Source organism: Stomoxys calcitrans, chromosome 1 (genome assembly GCF_963082655.1).
Source record: "Stomoxys calcitrans chromosome 1, idStoCalc2.1, whole genome shotgun sequence".
In the NCBI taxonomy this organism is placed as follows: Eukaryota; Metazoa; Arthropoda; class Insecta; order Diptera; family Muscidae; genus Stomoxys; species Stomoxys calcitrans.
In genome coordinates, this window is record NC_081552.1 from 151,572,122 (window position 1) to 151,592,915 (window position 20,794).

The 20,794-nt window shown below is 39.7% G+C and overlaps 3 protein-coding genes across 3 annotated transcripts; 2 read left to right on the plus strand and 1 right to left on the minus strand.

Annotated features, from left to right (window-relative positions):
• Nucleotides 1–1,053: 1,053 nt before the first annotated feature.
• Nucleotides 1,054–1,759, plus strand: LOC106084004 (peptidyl-prolyl cis-trans isomerase-like 1). The gene is made up of 2 exons (XM_013247383.2): nucleotides 1,054–1,209; nucleotides 1,268–1,759. The coding sequence occupies exons 1-2, from the start codon at nucleotides 1,121–1,123 to the stop codon at nucleotides 1,713–1,715; spliced, it is 537 nt and encodes a 178-aa protein (XP_013102837.1). The 5' UTR covers nucleotides 1,054–1,120; the 3' UTR covers nucleotides 1,716–1,759.
• Nucleotides 1,711–2,929, minus strand: LOC106084003 (BLOC-1-related complex subunit 6). Its single transcript, XM_013247382.2, has 3 exons — nucleotides 2,438–2,929; nucleotides 1,996–2,374; nucleotides 1,711–1,940 (listed from the first exon to the last, which is right to left on the minus strand). The coding sequence occupies exons 1-3, from the start codon at nucleotides 2,871–2,873 to the stop codon at nucleotides 1,895–1,897; spliced, it is 861 nt and encodes a 286-aa protein (XP_013102836.2). The 5' UTR covers nucleotides 2,874–2,929; the 3' UTR covers nucleotides 1,711–1,894.
• A 5,525-nt stretch (nucleotides 2,930–8,454) lies between these two features.
• LOC131997136 (uncharacterized) lies at nucleotides 8,455–16,933 on the plus strand. The gene is made up of 2 exons (XM_059367534.1): nucleotides 8,455–11,612; nucleotides 16,825–16,933. The coding sequence occupies exons 1-2, from the start codon at nucleotides 8,455–8,457 to the stop codon at nucleotides 16,931–16,933; spliced, it is 3,267 nt and encodes a 1,088-aa protein (XP_059223517.1).
• The last annotated feature ends 3,861 nt before the right edge of the window (nucleotides 16,934–20,794 follow it).

Genomic DNA, 20,794 nt, shown 5'->3' on the forward strand with positions numbered 1-20,794 from the left:
TTTTCTTTTCCCTCAGCACATTTCTCTTTGGAAATATTGCCACATTTTTACAAAATTTCGTTACATTGCCAACAATTTTCAGAAAATCTTAAGAAAAATATGGTTACCTAACATGAAAAAACCTACATTGCAGATGTTTGTATGTTAATTAGCATATACAATATTTTGCATGTGATAAAATTTTAATGCATTTTAAATGCATTTTCGTGTACTGCGAATCAATTAAAAAGTGTAAAAACTCAGGATTAACTAATAGAAGGTTAGGTCACATGCAAAAACACAAAGTGGATAGGCCCCATAAACATCATTAAGGATGTCAAATCTGACGATTGAAAATGTCATCATATAGGAGAAAACGTAAACAAAGAATGAATGTAAAAAGAGAACAAGTTGACATCCTCAATGCCAAGTACTGCCAAATATTAAAAAAAAAGTATATCGGCTGATCGCTTGGCTTAACCTTATTCAGTGAATCCTGGTAAAAACTGTAATAGTTCAATATCATCTTTACCATCAGTCTCGCTGTTTCTCTTTCGTCCCTACAAATTTGATTCCAGTATCCGCGTCTCCTATATGGTTTCGCCGCTAGTGATTTTTTATGACTGGGCATGACATAATTACCAGGTAGTGTACCGTAAACAGCTGAGTACATTTTTTTCTCGCGAAGTGCACTATCTGTGTGTGTGTGTTTAATAGTTAAAAACCATGGCGCGAACTAGTGACATACACAACATCAGAGTTGCACTAATTTTGACAGATAATGCACTCAATATTTTGTTGTTGGGCAACTGCCACTACCTGTAAATGAATATATCTTGTGACTGGCTCTTGACTCTTTAGTTGGGTTTTGGACTCGAATTTATAAAGCCGCCGTTTTGAATGTTTAAATCGGCTCAGAACACAAGCCGCCGATCAAGATTTTAGCCAAGCCACCTTCGCCTACGAAAAGCCTAGGCATCGTCTACTGTGAAGCCCCCTTAAGTTTCAATTGGATGGGACACCAGAGAGCGAAGAGTCGCTTCATCTAAAACACAACTGTCAGTAATAGAAATGTATACCGCCAGATGTTCTTTTTGTTTACTTGTGAATATTTGGTTTAATTTTTTGTAGGGGCAAAAAAATGTTGGCTACAACAGGCAATTCTCTGGCAAATATATCAGGTATTCCAGATAAAACCTGGCAACCAAACTTTGTAACGTTAGAAACCACGTAAGTTTATCCCCAATGTCAAGTAAATTGAGTTCCACTAAAAATTTGATTTCTTTAGAATGGGCGAGATAACCGTCGAGCTATATTGGAAACATGCTCCAAATACATGCCGAAATTTCGCAGAGCTCGCTAGACGTGGATATTACAATAATGTTCTGTTTCACCGTATTATCAAAGACTTCATGATACAAGGTGGCGATCCCACAGGCACTGGACGCGGTGGTTCGTCAATATATGGTGGAGAATTTGCCGATGAAATACATCCGGATTTAAAGCACACGGGGGCTGGCATTCTATCGATGGCCAATTCTGGTCCCGACACAAACGGTTCACAATTTTTCATAACTTTAGCTCCCACCCAGTGGTTGGATGGAAAACATGCCATATTCGGCAGAGTGTACACAGGAATGCAGGTGGTGAAACGCATTGGAATGGCTGAGACCGACAAAAACGATCGTCCTGTAGATGCCTTGCGTATTGTAAAAGCGAAAGTAGAAAAGATATAGCTAACACAAACGAACTTTAATAAATAAATTATTTACTACAACAAGATCACGGAACTTGATATATAAATATATATCTACAGCGACATATCGACAAGACATTTGTCCCAGTACTGTTGATGCCACCATTATTAAACCAACGGACACAGGGGAGCAACATATGGTTGATCGTTCGCCTGTTTCTATACGGTGCTGTCAAGCATATCTACCAAGCGCTTGATTTCACGGCTGAAAACAAAAAAGAAATTCGTTTTTTGCAGACGATCATATATAACTTTCTTACATTCGCACTCCAAGTTGTTCTGTGGGTTGCATCGATTTTGAAATTTCCTCTGTTTTCGCCATAATTGTGTACATGCATTTTATATTGGCGTCCATGCTGTCGGTTAATTTATTCACAGCATTTTTATGAACTTCAACATTGTCGGCAGTTATGGACGATATGGAATGCAATAAATTGCACAAATTTTCAGTAAGATTATCTACCGAAGCAGCCAAATATTGGGCTTCGATTTCTATATCATTAAGAACGTTGGCATCAATTTGTGGAATGATGGGCGTTTGGAAAAATTGGCTTGTCATGCCACTACCGCTAATTACTTCCCCAGTTGCTGCACATGGTGTACTCTGATGAGATGTTGTTGGGGGAAAATCAAATTGATCTGAAAGACAAATCAAAAATATCCTAATCATTTAGTCTCCAGATTCAATGGTAAATTTCTTACCCTCACTAGCTTGAGGACTAGCTAGTCTCAATTTCTCTTCCAGATTTTCAGCAACAAAGTGCCGCATTTGGCCTTCAGAATTTTCTGTACCTTCTAACTCGTATGGGATAGCATCACTTAGAAGGCTTTGGGGTCGTTTTGGTGTTTTATTGCTGTTATCGCAAGAACTACTTTTGGAGTTCTCATCCTCGTCCTCCTCATCCTCAACACTTTCATCTCGCGATGGAATGGGAGCTGTCGGTGTCAAGTCATTCAATACGCTATCTGGTACTGGCCCGGCATACTGGGCCAAAAATGGAATCTCCTTGTATGATGATACATCGGAATTTGATGCTTTGCGGGTTCTTGTCGTTTCGGAAGTACCTTCATCGCCCTCTGGCCCATCTGGTAAACCGTAACGAGGTCTAATGGGTATATCCTGCACCCGTCGAGCCATTCTGCTTGATTCCCAAAATAAAGTACTAGTTGTGCTTATTGATTAAAGATGTTAAACAAAACAGACCAAAGAAAAAGAGTGATGCCATATTTACCCATCAGTCACAAAATGTTCAAACGTATCGTTAAAGGTGGAGTCAAATTCCTCGCGCAGCACTTATGCGTACTTACGCGTGTATATCAGTAAACATTGAAATATGTTGGTTTGTATTGTGTGAGTTGGGGTTGGTATTCATTCTGCTTTCGGAATATTTGCGGAAATTTTTAATTGTTCCGCTAACGGAATTTGACAGCTATCATATGTTTCTGTGTCCATACCAAAACACGTTTTTGTCTGCACTTATTGTTTTCTCTATTTAATTTATTTTTTCGCAAATTAATAAAGAAAAACAAAACATTGAAACCAACAAAACATACAAAAAGTATGCCGGCAATGGTGTCAAGTTTTGCCATTTTCCTCACTTTAAGCAAAGTACTACTTTCGGCCTATATTTAGCCAATGTTTTGCCGAAGTTTTTTTTTAAGGCTGGTACTGTATTCGTTTTCCACAGTTGAAGACACACATTTTTCACGGTTACTTTTTTGAAACACTACAAAAATCTCAATGAAAACATAATGCTTTTATGAAGATTCTTTCATAAGTAATGAGAGAATGTCCTACTGAATGAAATCAGCAAGTCTTTTCCTTCAAAATGTATTATCTAAAAAAAGTAATCACGAAAAAATGTTGCGAAAAACGAACAAAGTGCCAGCCATTATATGGAGTTTGGCAGCATTGCGTATGAAAAGCTATACAGCTATACACGCACGCATCTGACGGAACAAGTTAACCAACTCTTAACTTTGAACGCGTTTCAGGGCGCAAAACATATGACTTGCATATGTTTACTCAGGATTCTGTAGTGGCACTTGTGTTTGTCTTCATGATTTCCTTTTTCCGGTTCAAACTCTTTGTATTGTAGTATTGGTGACTTTATTTTGGCAAAAGGCTCCCTAAATTATATCTGTAATTTCGCACATTACATTTAAACTCTGTTATTTCAATTTTATGCTGTTGAGTCTTTGTGCCGTAGGTTATGATGATATCTCCCTTTCTCCGCGACATATTGAGCTGTTCTGCATTAGTGTATGTTGGACCATTTCTTTTTTTTTGTAAACTTTGGTAAGAGTTAGGGAAATTTAAAGTCTTAGCGAGGGTAGAAAAGGGTCTGCTCAAGGGGTCATCTTTCTCATTTCTGACAAGTGTTCAACAAGTGAAAAAGTTTCTTCAAACTCTTAAAAATTCGTGAAAATTAATTTTTTGAGAATCAGTTTCTCGCATTTATTTTAAAAGTTGTGTGTTTGCTTCTATACCCTTTTATCGGAAGATGGAAACATTTTAGTATGTTTTTCGCTATTTTTTTTTTTTGTAAAAGTCATGCGTAAGAATAGCATATAATTTTTTTTAAGTCAAATTTTGGAGAAATTCATAGACCAAACTCTCATTGACCTTTTAATTATTTCCGGCCTATCTAATCATTTATGGTGCTTTACGATTGCCGCATATATTAACAGGATACAAGCAAAGGAAAATTCATTGTTGTTTCTTTTCTCTTAACTTTAATTGAAAAACGAAAAGACCATATAAAACAATACCCAATTTTAACGAGCGGTTGTCTGTTTGCTTCATATCTCAACTTCATCTTCTCTTTGATCAAATTGATTGCTCTCCTGTGACGGACGAATACCCTGATCTATTGGGAGTGCCATTATTTCGCTTTTACGTAAAGCACATCAGTCTATCAGTTATCGTCGTGGATTTGAATCGTTGTTACTCCCTGCGTTGTGTCCGTGGCCAAGGGAGTGGAGGGGGTCGCCATAATGTGCTATGCAGCCCGAAGAATTGTGTTAATCTGGCTATAATTACAGCGAAAAGTGCCCCACTTCATAGTGCTATTTATTGCGTAAAAATCCTTTTTGTGACCCCTAAATGGCGATTATTAAAAAAAGAGAAAAAGAAACCTAAAAGGCGTGTAGAAAAAAAGGAAAACTTGTAATTTTTTAAACGTTTATTTCTGCTTTGTATGCTTAAACCACATGTAAATTGTGCGTATGTATCGTTCGATTTTAACCTATTCCCTTTATATTAATTCGTTATTGTGCTAATAATTACTTTATGAAATAAATAAATGTTTGAAATGGTCATTTTTGGTTGTTCAAATGGTCATGAGATGATCCTTCGAACAAAATTTCAGGCAAATCGGATAATAATTGTGACCTCTAGAGGCTCAAGAAGTCAAGATCCCAGAACTGTTTATATGGCAGCTTTATCAGGTTATAGACCGATTTGAACCATACTTGGCACAGTTGTTGGAAGTCACATCGAAACACGTCGTGCAAAATTTCATTCCAATTGAATAAGAACTGCGCCCTCTAGATGCTCAAGAAGTCAAGATCCAAGATCGGTTTATATGGCAGCTATATCAGGTTATGGACTGATTTCAACCATACTAGACACAGTTGTTGGAAATCACGTCGTGCAAAATTTCATTCCAATCAGATAAGAATTGAGCCCTCTAGATGCTGAAGAAGTCAAGACCCAAGAACGGTTTATATGGCAGCTATATCAAAACATGGACCGATATGGCCCATTTACAATCCCAACTGCCCTACACTAGAAGTATTTGTGCAAAATTTAAAGCGGCTAGTTTTACTTCTTCGAAAGTTAGCGTGCTTTCGACAGACAAACGGACGGACGGACATGGCTAGATCGACATAAAATGTCACGACGATCAAGAATATATATACTGTATGGGGTCTCAGACGAATATTTCGAGTAGTTACGAACAGAATGACGAAATTAGTATACCGCCATCCTATGGTGGAGGGTATAAAAACAAAAGTGTAACAATATTACAAAAACAATTGATTTCAAAACATTAGCCCAAAGACTACAACAACAATTCACATAAAAGAGACAATATAAACAAACAAGTAAATATATATTTTAAATATAACAACACCAATGTTGGAAAGTGCAAGTTGCCTTGTCTGCCACTCTGCCCTCCCCTGCAGAAAGGCCTTTCATCGTGGGATCCAAACCACATGTAAGTGGGTCTTTTACTCTTTTGTTGTTGCTTGTCTAATTAGAATCACCACTGTGGCTTCGTGGACCAGTTGGGTTGATCAATTGAGCAAACCGTTAGGCTGTGCGAGAGCAGTGGTGGTCTCAAAGCAGGCTCTCTTTTGAATGTATAAAAATATAAATAAATTAACTGTTCACGCGAAATGCTTGAGAAACCCTACAATTTGCCCGCTTAATTGAACTCCTATAGAAAATATTAGAAATCCCCAATTACTTAAAAAAGATATTAATCACTTCGTCAAGTTATGTCAAAGTTTAACAATGCCATTTCGCCGCAACATAAGCCATGTCAAAATTATGACTTCCGCGCGTAGTCTTAAGACTTCTGCCTCTTTTTAACTTCATCCGCCGAACTGGTAAGATCATTCCAAAGAAATAAAGTCGAAGCTATCCAACCACCCTAATTCTTGTGTGTACTTTATTTGGTTATCTTTCCACTCCTCTACCTGGAACACAACCTCCAATAACTCTCCTCGAGACGTGAAGTATTGCAGACTTCACATCAACCCACTCAACTCTTGGCTCACGAGACGCTCCCCGTTCCCCCTCTCGCATCCATAGGTGTTGTTCTGATTGGTTCCCAATTCACATCATCATTTTGGTCCATTTCGAACCAGATTCAACCATTTGGGAGAGCCGCACTCTGAGATTTCTATTCCACTGTTCCAGTTAAGCAACGCGCCAAGGAAAACAGGTTGGTTTACATTATTTCTAGACATTCCTAGTGATTCGCAAAACAAGTGCTATTCAATGAGTTTGGTTCTTAACTAAGTAGCGGAAGATTTGAAGAAATTAGTTTTTTTTTATAAAAAAAAAACACGTGTATCAAAACCAATAGATTTTGTTGGAAAAAATGTCGTACATTTTAAATTAAATAAAGCATGCGTTGGAGAATTTAATTTGCCGAAAATAATTATATTAATATATCGGATGGATGTACCTTTGGAGAAAATATTGGAAATTATTACCACAAGAAAAACTGCAATTTGATGGTACATGCCACAGAATACCAGGCACTAGTAAACGTGAAGATTTTAATGCTGCTGTTAAAGGCCATTATATTTGGTGAGTCCCATTGTAAACATGTTTAAATAGAGACAAAGCCATACATCGTGGTTTGATATTCGGTTTGCCCTATGTCACACCAGTGGCCCACCGAATAAACTCTTTATCCATTGTAACATGTTATGCGACAGCAGCCACTATTACTAGTCATTAATAGCGAGCGCTGTTATATGTATGTCAACGCAGCTTATTTTTCAGCCCATGTTGTTTTTATATTTTTCGCTCCATAGATATTTCGCTTCATAACTTCCATTTCAGTATTACATTTGTTCCATTCCAATATCCCTCTGAGAGCCGCTCCCAAAGATCTCCACTATACAAACAATACGGAGTAGCCTCTACCAAAGGTCCCACCCACTTGGCAGCGCAACTCCAAGTTTCACCAACAACATTGGCTCCACATGTTGGGGTCTCAGTCACATTCTCTTAGTTTCTCCCAGTTTTAGATCGAAAATTACTCGTATTTTTTTATCACTCATTGTTTATCACCTAGCTGGTTTTGTTGAGTCAGCTAGTGCTGGCATTCGCGCATTGGTGTACAATTTGGAGTACGAGGCTTACCTCTCGTTTGGTTAATAATATCACAAATGGCTTCTTTTTAATATATTTTAACATATATTCCATATTTAAAAGGAGAACAAGGTGGTTATAGCTCGTTACTGATGTAAGAGCAGATGCAGTTTTGTTTATATTTTTAAATAATTGTTGTACTTGTTATGTACATTCCGTACCCACGCGTACACTTTTAACAACCGTCGCAGAAAGTTCCATCACTGGTGCATTATCATTATTAAGCCGGGAGATTTGCTCTCTCCACCTCTTGAGTGTTTTTGCTGTGTCCACTACTGCGCTCGAAGGCTCTCTTCTCTCTTACCGAGGTGCTTCCAAAACACTTCCATGTATTTGGAAATCTAAGGTTCAATGAACTTTGATAGAACACATCAGTGAACAGCTGTTTCGTGACGTCACTGATGTGTGAATGCATTGGCCTCCGTATTGATACATCTTATGGATAGTTTTCTGGTTATTGCTGGTTTGCAAGTTTCTTTATTATTATCTGTGCTTACTAACAGAGTAAAAGTTGATGGACTTCTGTGTATATGGTTCTAGAATTGCATGAGTACCCTTTTATGCCTATCCATATCTGCCAACTACATGTTGCATGTAGCACCATAGATTCAGAAGGGAATATGGTGTACTCTTACATGTTTAACTGACATTTCTTTTCCATATTGTGCTCTATAATAGGAAAATTCCTTTAGCTTTTGTGTATCGTCTCCCTGATTTTCCATATCTGGAGATTACTGGTTGATTTTGGTTTGTTTTCATCTTTTCTTTGAAATTATTTTCGTTTTTCCCCAATTTCCTGTCGAATTGCGGACGTTTTTCCACGATGTCTTTGGAAAAGTTTATCCGTCTTTCGGACATGTTGGTCGAATTTGAGGCCAATTTAAATGATAAACAGAACCCATTGTCATCGAGTTTTGTTATAGAAACTCACAAGGAAGAGGTAAGGGATATATGGGATCGACTTAAGCCTGCCTACGAGCAGTGTCTTTCCGACATCGAGCAGGAATCGCCAGATGAGGAGGATAATAAGGGAGATGATGAAAGGGCTTCGGTACTAGAGACTGTGAAGTCCAAGTTCAAGAGCGCGTTTGCTACTTATTGCCGATGCGTGGAGCAGTTAGGGGAAATGCTGCAAAAATTGCCTGTGCCAACGGCTCCATCCGTTCCGAGCCAGCCTCAGGGCTTTAAGCTGCCACCCTGTGAAATCCCGGTTTTCAGTGGGGACTACCGCTCTTGGCCCACATTTCGGGATATGTTTACAGCGGTGTGCATAGAAAATCCTCGACTTAGTTCCGTTGAAAAATTGTTCCATTTGAACCAAAGGACTAAGGGTGAACCGAATGACATTGTTGGGAAAGTTCCATTGACCAACGAAAACTTCATTGTGGCATGGAAGAGCCTTTGTTCACGTTACGAGAACAAGAGGGTCTTAGTGAATAATCAATTGAAGTCTTTGTTCGCCATTGCCTCCACTCAATCCGAATCAGCTCAGTCACTTAAGACACTCCAGAGGGATATAAATGCATGCATTTCCATGCTTAAACTTTACGGAATTGACGTCGAAAGTTGGGACCCAATTTTTATATTCATTTGCTCTAGTCGTCTGCCTGATACCACATTGACTCTATGGGAGCAGACACTAGACGACAAGACGGTCATTCCAAAATGGTGTTCACTAGATGCTTTCCTAACGAACCGTCACAGAACCTTAGAATCCGTCTCCGAGATGCGCAGGACGGACCCTGCGCCCGATTCTTCTGCCGAGAAGACAAACCCCAGATCTGTGAATAAAGGTCTTAAAGCATTTCAAACTAGGGTGACAGATTCCAAGTGTCGACTATGCCCTACAGAGGTCCATGTGATCCGCAAATGTCCCAAGTTTTTGACCATGACCCCGCAACAGAGATTGACGGAGATCAAGAGATTCGACTTATGCCTTAACTGTTTTTCGAAGGTGCATAGTGTGAGAAATTGTACCAGCAAGTTCTCTTGTTTCCAATGTTCCAAACGACATAATACCCTACTCCATCGGGAACAGGTTCCCCAGAGCCTACCCAGCCCAAATTCCAATTCTTCCATAAGCTGTACGCCCTCGCCCTCGCATTCTACCCCCTCCTCTATTGCCATACAGTCCACTAGTTCAGAGGGTGAAATAGTACAGTCTTGTTTTGCTGCCCAGTCCAAGGGAGTTTTATTAGGCACTGCTTTGGTGAAAATACGCCACAATGGGTTAGCATATCTGGCTAGAGCGTTGGTGGATTCTGGTTCGGAGGGAACATTTATCTCCGAAAAACTGTTTAACACGCTTAGGCTTCCATTTAAGCGGACTGCTGCCTGTATTTATGGTTTGAATAATTCTACTTCGGCTTCCGTCCAGAAGGAATGCTCCTTCCTCCTAGCTTCGCATAGTGATGATGATTTCGAAGTTTCGGTTAGTGCCCTTGTAGTTCCACATCTCTCTGGAAGCCTTCCATCAAGAACCATTGGTATGAACTTGCTTGCCGACATTCCAAGTATTCCGTTGGCCGATCCCCGGTTTTATGAGAAAGCGACGATTGATCTTTTGATAGGAGCGGATTTGCTTCCTATGATTATGCGATCGGGTATTAAGAGAGAAATCTGTGGATCACTACTGGCACAGGAAACTGTTTTCGGTTGGATCCTTACAGGTCCTATTCCATGTGAGAGGAATACTTCATGTTCCAGGGTTGTATCCTATTTCTGTGAGTTATCCCTCGATGCTGCTATTTCTCGTTTCTGGGAGGTGGAAGACCTTCCCAGGAAGACGTTCCTTTCCGCGTCTGATAGGTTTTGTGAGGAACTATATTCCGCCACCACCACAAGGGATAAGAATGGCAGATATATTGTATCCCTCCCGTTCAAGGAGGATTTTCTGGCGGGTAGTGATATCGGCCATTCCAGAAATGCAGCTTTGGTACAGTTCTTTCGAAATGAGGCACGTCTTCTTCGAACGCCGCAGTTCAAGGACGAATATGACAAGGTACTTACGGAGTACGAATCCTTAGGTCATATGACGAAAGTTTCCGATCCGATAAGTCCCGGTCTTTCATCACATTACTACCTTCCACACCATGCGGTGGTGAAACCGGACAGCACGACCACGAAGGTGCGGGTTGTTTTTAATGCTTCCTCTCGCGCTTCCAACGGGAAGAGTCTCAACGACGTTTTACATACCGGTCCTGTGCTGCAACAGGATCTTGTAGTACTTATTTTGAACTGGAGATTGTTTCGTTACGTATTCAATGGGGACATTACCAAGATGTACCGACAAATCTTGGTAAATCCTGAACATAGGGCATTTCAGCGCATTCTCTTTCGACAGGATCCAAACGGAAAAGTTCAAGACTACGAACTAAGTACGGTTACTTTTGGAGTAAATTGTGCTCCTTTCCTGGCCATTCGGACCCTCCTGCAATTGGCCGATGATGTTCGGGGGACGTATCCGCTGGCTTACGAGATTCTTCGGAACTCAATGTATGTGGATGACGCCTTGGTGGGCGCACATTCTATACCAGCTGCAATTGATGCTAGGGGGCAGTTAATTCAGGCACTGGGTTCCGCCGGTTTTGCGATGCGAAAATGGACATCGAATTCCAAAGAGATTCTCTCTGGCGTTCCAACGGAACAGTTGCTTTTCGAGGATTTTTTAGAATTTGATGACCGAAGTACGGCCAAAACCTTGGGCATTCGTTGGAATGCATCGTCCGACTCGTTTTTCTTTACTGCGCTTCCATTTCCTGGACACTGTTCATATACGAAGAGGGAGGTTTTATCCCAAATATCTAGGCTTTTTGACCCTGCTGGTTGGCTTGCTCCATGTATAGTTATCGCCAAATTGATTATGCAAACAATTTGGGTAGAAGGTACAAAATGGGATGAGGAGATTTCGGTACAGTCGTTATCCAGCTGGAAATCATTCCAGTCTTTCTATCCATCTATTAATTCAATTGCTGTACCAAGGTGGTTCAATTATACGACAGACTGCGAGGTCCAGTTCCACGGTTTCAGCGATGCATCTGAGAAAGCATACGCGGCCGCCCTTTACATTCGTGTTAAAAGGAAACAGTCTACTTTCGTTCATTTGGTCTCGTGCAAGACAAAGGTTGCGCCACTTAAGACCCTTTCAATCCCTCGGCTGGAACTTTGTGGTGCTACATTACTGGCCGAGATGATAGACCATCTGATACCGCAGTTACGTGTGCAGAAGTTCTCAATATTCTGTTGGACAGATTCAACCATTGTCTTATCATGGTTGGCCAAGCCCCCTTGTTTCTGGTCCACTTTCGTCGCGAACAGAGTATCCAAGATTACCCAAGTCATAAGTCCACCTAATTGGCACCACGTCAGATCGGAGCAGAACCCAGCTGATCTCGCCAGTCGTGGGGCTTACCCACAAGATCTCTCGGGAAATGACTTGTGGTGGCATGGTCCTAATTGGTTGGGCGATTCTGAGGAGAATTGGCCGAGACTTGAAGACATCCAGCCAGATTCAATCGAAATTGAGAGAAAAAGTATTAAAGTTCATTTCTCCTATTTTAGCAATTACGAGGACATTCTCGAGAGATTTTCATCCCTCCCCAGGGCAATACGTGTAATTGCCTATGTTTTTAGATTTTTCTATAGCACGCATCCCAAATTTAGAAACGCTTACAGAAGGGAGTCTCATAATGTGACCACTACAGAGGTCGTGATGATTCAAGACCGCCTCATATCCATCACCCAGAAGGCGCACTTTCCGAACGAATATCTAGCTCTCTCGGCGAGAAAAACAATTGCCTCTGCTAGTTCCATACTGAGTTTAAATCCGTTTCTTGATGCCGATGGTATCATGAGGATTTGTGGTAGGCTAACCTCAGCCCCTGGGTTATCCTACAATGAGAAACATCCTATTATCCTGCCTTATAACTGCCAACTTTCGCGTCTATTGGTACAATTTATCCACTCGATTTCTGTTCATGGTGGTAATCAACTGGTACTGCGGTTGATTCGGACACAATTCTGGATCATAAAGGTCAAGAATTTGATCAAGACAACTTTGAACAGATGTAAACCTTGTGTTTTGTACAAGCACAAGTGCCAACAGCAAATAATGTCCGCTTTACCTCCTGAAAGGGTGGACCTTTCTCGGCCCTTCACCCACACCGGGTTGGATTTCGCAGGACCATTTGAAATAAAGAGCTATTCCGGTCGATTCTGCCGCATATCGAAGGGGTATGCGTGTATATTTATTTGTTTTGCCACAAAGGCAATACATTTGGAGGCGACATCCGACCTCTCCACAAACACGTTTCTGGCTGCATTCAGCAGATTTGTCTCGCGCCGAGGATGTCCACTTCACCTTCATTCCGATAATGGCACCAACTTTGTGGGTGCATCGAAGGTCCTTGCTAAGAATTTCTTGCAGAGTTCCAAACAATCTATAGAGTCCAACTATGCGCACCAAAAGATAGAGTGGCACTTTATTCCACCTGGAGCCCCACACATGGGTGGGCTCTGGGAAGCGGGAGTAAAGAGCTTCAAAACTCATTTTCGGAAGGTAGCAGCTAACTTTAAACACACGTTTGAAGAATTTCAGACATTGCTCTCAAAGATAGAGGCTTGTTTGAACTCCCGTCCACTATGTTCGATTTCACAAGAGTCGTCGGACTTTTCTGCTCTAACTCCAGGGCATTTCTTAATTGGTGCTCCGATTTTGACACCACTAGATCCGAAGATTTCCGAAGCTCCAATTTCCCTCGTCAATCGATGGCAACGATTGAAGGCAATACACCAACATTTCTGCATCCGTTGGAAAGGGGAATACCTAAAGGAATTGCACAAGCGTCATAAATGGAAAAGACCAACCGAAAACTTGGCAGAGAATATGTTGGTTGTGGTCAAGGATGAGAACTTACCTCCCAATTGCTGGCGTCTAGGTAGAATCTCAAAGGTACATCCAGGATCTGATGGTCGAGTTCGTATTGTGGATATCACGACTGAAAAGGGTATCATAGCACGGCCAATTACGAAAGTGTGTAGTGTGCAAGGGTCTAGTCTGAGCAAAACTCCACATAAATGTCTATAGATGAAACAAAACGGCATGGCACGCATATTTCACCGGCCTTATTGCTCGTCGGATGGGGGGGATCTTGCCAATGTTCATCGTTTAATTTTACCAACTACCAGCTTTAATGTTAATGCGTGCACGAATGATAGCAAAACCAAAACAAAAGAAAGTCAGATAGAATAGACAAATACACAAAGTATAAGGGGGTCACAACACCAGAGGATCTATTTCCGACATCATTCGATCGGCTGTGCTAAGGTGTAAGCTGCACAGCATGCCCTCCCTTCCTGTTTACCAAAAGCATCCAAAGAAATCGCTTCTTGGTTGGTAAACCCATAATATTTACCCTACCTTCCTTTACCGACCCTACAAATCAAACTCAAAGGTTTGGGCTTACTCCATATTTAACAAATTCATTAAATTTATTAAGAAAAAGTTCATTATCAAATCCGGTCGCTCACTATAGAGATGAATCACATCATACTTTAAAAACAGACAAAAACAATATAATAAAAGAAATATTAAAGTCAAGGCTAACAACCAATTTTTTTTGTATATCTAAATTGATCCTTTAATTTACTAAAATTATTTTCATAACTCTAAAAAAAACTAATCATTTAAATTAAATCTCAAAACTTAACAAGAAGGGTTAAAAAAAAAAAAACACGGCATGAAAAAAAATATTTAAATAATATATCAAATAAGAATCAATAGGCGAGTTTATTTGAATTCATAGCACGGCAGAAAAAAAAACTAAATCGGCTGTGAAACAAACTTCATTTAAAAGGCTCATTATGAAAAAAATGATATGTAGCTGTGTGAGTGTATTTCCATTTGTACTTCTGTTAAAGTAAAACAGCTGTGAGTGCATTGACCCCTTTTTTCCCTTACTTCATTTTTTTCCTCTAATCACACATACATCAACACAACCCACTCGGTTGTATAAAACGAAAAACTAATTTTAAATCGCGAAGTTTTGACTAATATGCAGCCAAATTTCAATAAAAATGGTATCAAATGTAAAAACAATATTTTATAGGCATACTGGGCTACATATGTCAATGATCAAAAGGCACAAAACGTACATTCATATAAAAAATATTGCAAAAAAAAATGTATCAAAGCTATTTCAATCGAAGCAGTGCTTTTCAGACCCAAGAACATTTTCTGAGAGTCTTGTTAACAGCGAATCAACATAGTTAACAGAGGTTCCAATAGCATGTTAACACTTTAGCATTGACATATCCACCAGCACAGAATCAGATATATATGTATATGCAGGATATTTAACTGAACCAACACAAACAGATCATCTGAAAGTTGCCAACTTGCAAAAATTCCAATTTAAAAATTATGGGGGAAGATTTAAAACATTTTTAAATTAATTTAAAAGAAAAAAATTATTTAATTTGACAAAAATTACCTGAGAGAGGTAACGGCATCTCTCTCACTCTCCGAAAAAAAATAAATCTGTTTGGCTTTGCTCAGTGGTAGTATAACAGTTTGCACTTACTTGGTTTTTGTTGGAGCTCCCACGTTGAAAGGCCTTTCGAGGGGTGAGGGGTTATTAAAACAAACCAGCAAACTCCAGCCAATTGCAAGTTTTTAACAAAATACGCGGCATACACAAAAAATCACTTCTTTCAATATAGTCTTTAACATTTGATACGATTCACTCTATCGGTTTTTTTTATATTCGCCTTTTTCTAAAACATTGGATTGCCAAACTACTTTTACCAAAAAAAAAAACTCTCAATTAGGCATTAACTTTTTGTTTCACTTCCGATTCGGTTCTCCATCTCTGCCTTACAAATGAGCAAAAATTAAACTATATAACACTTGAGGCAAATTACATGGGCAAAAATACGGAAAAATAATTATTTTTTTAAGGTCTTTTTTTTAGCAAGTTACAAAACCTAAGAATTAGCACGCAAGAGTTTTTTTTCCTTTTCGAGAGTGATTTTTCAACCAAAACGCGTTTGTTTCGATTCCCGAAAAACAAAAACTAAATGAGTTGCACCAATCCCGACGGCTCTTTTTTTTCTTGTACTTGAAACCAAGACAAACGATCCATTTAAAACACCAGAATCCACTGATCAAAAAAAATGAAAAGACTTTTGTTAGACTCTCTCAGGCAGCCAAATCTGCACAGCAGAAACAGAGAAATCCATATGAGCACAGGGAAAGGGGGAATCCAAATGTATTAATCCAGGAGTTAAATGATCACAGGGGACCAACACTCCAGCTTTGGGGATAAAACCCTCAGCAAAAAGAAAATGCAGGAAACCAACACTTGCAACAATTATTTACCCGCGATTTTATAAATAAACATCGATTCTGCAGGACAATAAAAAAATAAAAATTGAGGAGAACTGCCACCAACAAAAAAAAAAAATTTAATCCCTTTTTTACTAAAGCAAGGATAACGCTTTTACACTTTTAAAGAATCTCAAGTCCTTTACGACACAAAAACTTAAACTTTTGGGTGCACACGGTTGCAAGGTTGGAGCAAAATGGCTCTCAAATCAGTCTGCTACCACCTTTTGTAGCCTTGACCTAAACAATGGGGCAAATTGCTGAATTACTACCACAAATTAAAATTCTCAAAACCAAAAATGTCTTCTTTTACATACATGCCACAAATACAATAATAATCCATTTGTGAGTGTATGGGAACTCCAATGCGAAAGAAAAGCTACAAAGAACATAGAAAAGAAGCTAACATTCACCACTATGGCTAAGGGGAAATTATAGCAACTTTTCAATATGGAGACAAAGTGCTCTAAACCTATGATTTGGTCGGACTTATATGTGTGGATGTTAACAACCACAACCATTTTCCACCTTATCCAATAGTTGTCAAAAAAAAAAGAAAACCAAAAGAAAAAAAAAATTAAACAACTCATTTGAACTTTGATGTGATCAAATGATCAAAAAAAAGAAAACAAATGAAATGAAACAAACAAAAAAAAAATAAATAAATAAAAAATATAAATGTATAAAGAAACACTGCTGCCGGTATTCGAACTCACGCTCACCGGTTCGTAGGCTGTAACGCTTCCCCTAGGCTACCGCCTATGATGCGTCTCTGTTAGCTAAGTGATTATAACACATGAACACACTAAGCTTTGAATCATCAACAGCGGTCAATGTAAGTGAATCCAACTGTAACAGTGCTACAAGGAAGAAGAAGAAGAAAAACAGCATAGGCAAAGCTCCAAATATGTTCCAATAAGGGAAAAACATGAGACAAGCAATCACAACAACAAAAATACTCTAGCATCCACATTGTATGTTAACTCGCGTTGGGGTTGGAAAAAAAACAGGAATGTCCATATCTATTATCAGGCGGGCCAATTCCAAGAAATATATTCATATTGGGTACATCGACATGCGCCACTACAAATACCCCCCGCCAAAATCAGGCTTAATGGACACATTGGAGATTAAGTCTGATACCGCATGGAGATGTAATCTATTGCCTCATATCTTTTGCATGATATGTACCAACCAACTTGCCTTGAAGATCTTCAAGTTCATAATAACAAGTACCAATTCTACGACGAACCCTGCATTTAATAAACGTAGGTGCAAGTTTAGCATTGTATCCTTTTTCAAAACTGCTTTGGCTAAAATTTCGCCTGTACACCTCTTGACCGACATTATATGACACTTCACGCGAACGTAGGTTGTATTGTCTTTCATTACGATCATGTTGCACTCTCATCACATTAGCAGCTTTAGATCTAACAACATCAAAGGTGTCCGATCTGTTAAATTGTATCGCCCTATCCTCTAAAGCATTCAGTTTTCTTAGCAGTTGGTAAATAGAACCATTAGTCACCATATTTTGACCAAAAACCATAAAATAAGGGGAAGTCCCAATGGCAGTATGTACTGTCGAACGCAAAGCACACGCAATGTGGCTTAGTTTTTCATCCCAATTTTTTTGATCGGGTTTTACATATGCTTTAATAGCAGAAATGACGGATCGGTTCACCCGTTCAGAGGCATTAGCCTGTGGCGAATGAACTGCGGTATAAATATGAGAAATCTTATAAAAATTCAAAAGATCATTAAATTTCTTTGCTTTGAACTGCGTTCCATTATCCGAGATAACGCTCTCTGGTACACCAAATGTGTGAAACAAATCTTCTTCCATATACTTAATAACAGCATCAGCTGTAAACTTTTTAACCGGGCGGAGAAAACAAAACTTTGAAAAATGATCAAGGACAATAAAAATTCCAATATTCCCTGAACTGGATCGAGGGTAAGGTCCTATGAAATCAACATATAAGCGCTGAAAGAATCTATGGGATGAACCAGTGTCACCCATGGGTGGCCTCATAACAACATTAGGGTGCTTTGTACTCTTACAAACTTCACACGAGTTAACATAATTCTTAACATCCCAAACTAAGTTAGGCCAGAAATAGTATCTGCGAATTCTTTCCAATGTTTTATTAATCCCACAATGCGAAGACAAGGGGTCATCATGATGTTTCTGCAATACCTCTGGAACCATACTTTTAGGAATCCATAGCTTCCAAATCATGTCATCAGCAAGCTGTTCTCCAACGGCGTGTTCCGTTCGTCTGTATAAATAACCATCGATAATCTTCAAGTCGGGAGTGGAATCGATATTATCTTCAACCCTTCTCAATAAGTCCTTGTAGTCGTCAGAGGAAAAATGTTCAGATTTTAAATCAACAAAAACCCCGCGTTCATTTCTCATCTCGGACAGACCGCATATTTCGGACAAGTCATCGGTATTCGTACGCGAAAGCGCATCAGGAACTATATTCTGCGACCCTTTTCTATGCTCAATTTTAAACCGGTATCCTTGAAGCTTCAAGGCCCATCTAGCTAGCCGCGTGCTTAAGTCAGTTTGGGACATGAGCCATTTAAGAGAGGCGTGATCAGTAATCACCGTGAACTCATGTCCCTCGACATAAGCTCGGAACTTTTTAATGCAAAGCATTGCTGCCAAGCATTCTTGTTCAGTGACACTATAGTTACGTTGGGCTTGGTTAAGTTTCTTAGACATAAACGCCACAGGAAACTCATCGCCCTCCGCATTCTTTTGCACCAAGACCCCTCCTATTCCTGTTTTGCTGGCATCACAGTGTATAAAAAACGGCTGTGAAAAATCAGGACTGTGCAAAACAGGGGCTGAGCTAAGAATGGATTTCAAATCTTCAAAGGATTTTTGGGCCTCCTCGGTCCATACGAATTTTCGATTAGTCTTTAACAAATCAGTTAAGGGACTAGAAACAGCAGCGTAATTCCTGATGAACTTTCTGTACCACCCTGACATACCTAGAAATCGTCGGACTTGTTTAACCGATCTCGGTGCCGGGAATTCAGTAATGGCCGAAATTTTTCCTGGATCGGTACGAATGGTCCCGTCCCCAACTACATGGCCTAAATATCGGACTTCTGTCATACAAAATTTGCTTTTTCCTACGTTTATTGTAAGTCCAGCATTACGAAGACACTTAGCCACTTCCTTGAGTACCTCTAGATGCCGATCAAATGTGGGAGATACCACTAGAAGATCGTCCAGGTAGACCAAAACCTCAGCTCTGAGAGATGCCGGTATCACCCTATCCATAAGCCTGCACATGGTTTGCGGGGCATTACATAAGCCAAATGGCATAACTTTAAAATGATAAAGGGGTCTCCCAGGAACCGTGAATGCAGTCTTACCTTTCGACGATTCATCTAGCGGTATCTGCCAGAATGCATCCTTCAAATCAAGGCTGGATATAAATTCAGCTTTAGGCAAACGACTCAAGATACCATCGATATGTGGAAGTGGATAAGCATCCCCCTCTGTAACAGCATTAAGTTTTCTACTGTCCAAGCATAAGCGATTCTTGCCTGGTTTTCTATGCAAAACAATCGGTGAAGACCAAGGACTAGTGGACTCCTCTATTACACCCATAGCCAACATGCGATCAAGCTCTTCGTAGATTAGCTTCTCAATCGCCGGAGAGACAGGGAAATGCCTTTGTTTTATCGGGGTTGCACCACCCGTATTAATAGTATGGCAAATAACATTCGTTTTCCCTAGGCCCTCTTTCGCGAACGAAGGAAATAAATCAATAGCACATTGCAGCTGAAACTTCTGATCCCCCGAGAGATATTTCTGGTCTAAATTTTGGGCATCGCCTACTGAGAACGATAAACTGGAAATTCCATTTAACAGAGACTGAGGAAGAAGGTTATATTTCCTCCAAAAATCAATGCCAAGTATCAAATCCTGTGACAAATTAGGAACCACATAAATAGTAATGGGCTCACTTTTATTTCTAAAAACCACTTCAGTCGTAAAAACACCCGCAATCCTTTGAGGTTTACCATCTGCCGTATTGACAGTGGTGTTTAATTTCTTATAAGGAATCTGAGATCCTAGAAAATCTATAGCGGCTTGAGCACCAAGACACGTCACGGAGGCACCAGTGTCTAAAAGACCTATCACATTTCTATCTAACAAACGCACCTCAGCATAAGGACGAACATCGCCTGGCCTCTCAAGTACTGAAACACTAAAGTCCCTTTTTAAATTCTTGACAATTTTCCAAAATTTTCTCATCCTTTTGCTTGACCTGGCAACCCTAGGCTCTTCATTGAATATCCTGTCTCTGACCTTGAGATAATTTTTTAACCTCACATGAAAAGGTATTATTGGACGAGGTCCTGTAGTAGTAGGGCAAGTACTTTGAATCACAGTATTATCCTGGGTATCATAATTTTTATTTGAATATTCAGTATTATGGGTTTCCTCAGGTTGAGTATCCGAAGGAAAATTTGAACGAGAAAATATTTTTACATGGTCTGTGAGGATTGTTGACAAGTTTTCGGTCTGGGTGCACTTCTCAGTGCAGAGCTCTGGAAGTTTTTTGGATTGTCATTACATTTCCTACAATTGGGTTTATATACTTGTGGAGTACCACAACCATAACAAAAAACACTGCGATCAGCTAAACATTCTTGGTATCTATGACCTGTATGCCTACAATTCCAACACACAGATGAGACCTCCGAAACTTCTTCAAACTCAAGTAATTCAGGCTCGTTAACTTCATTG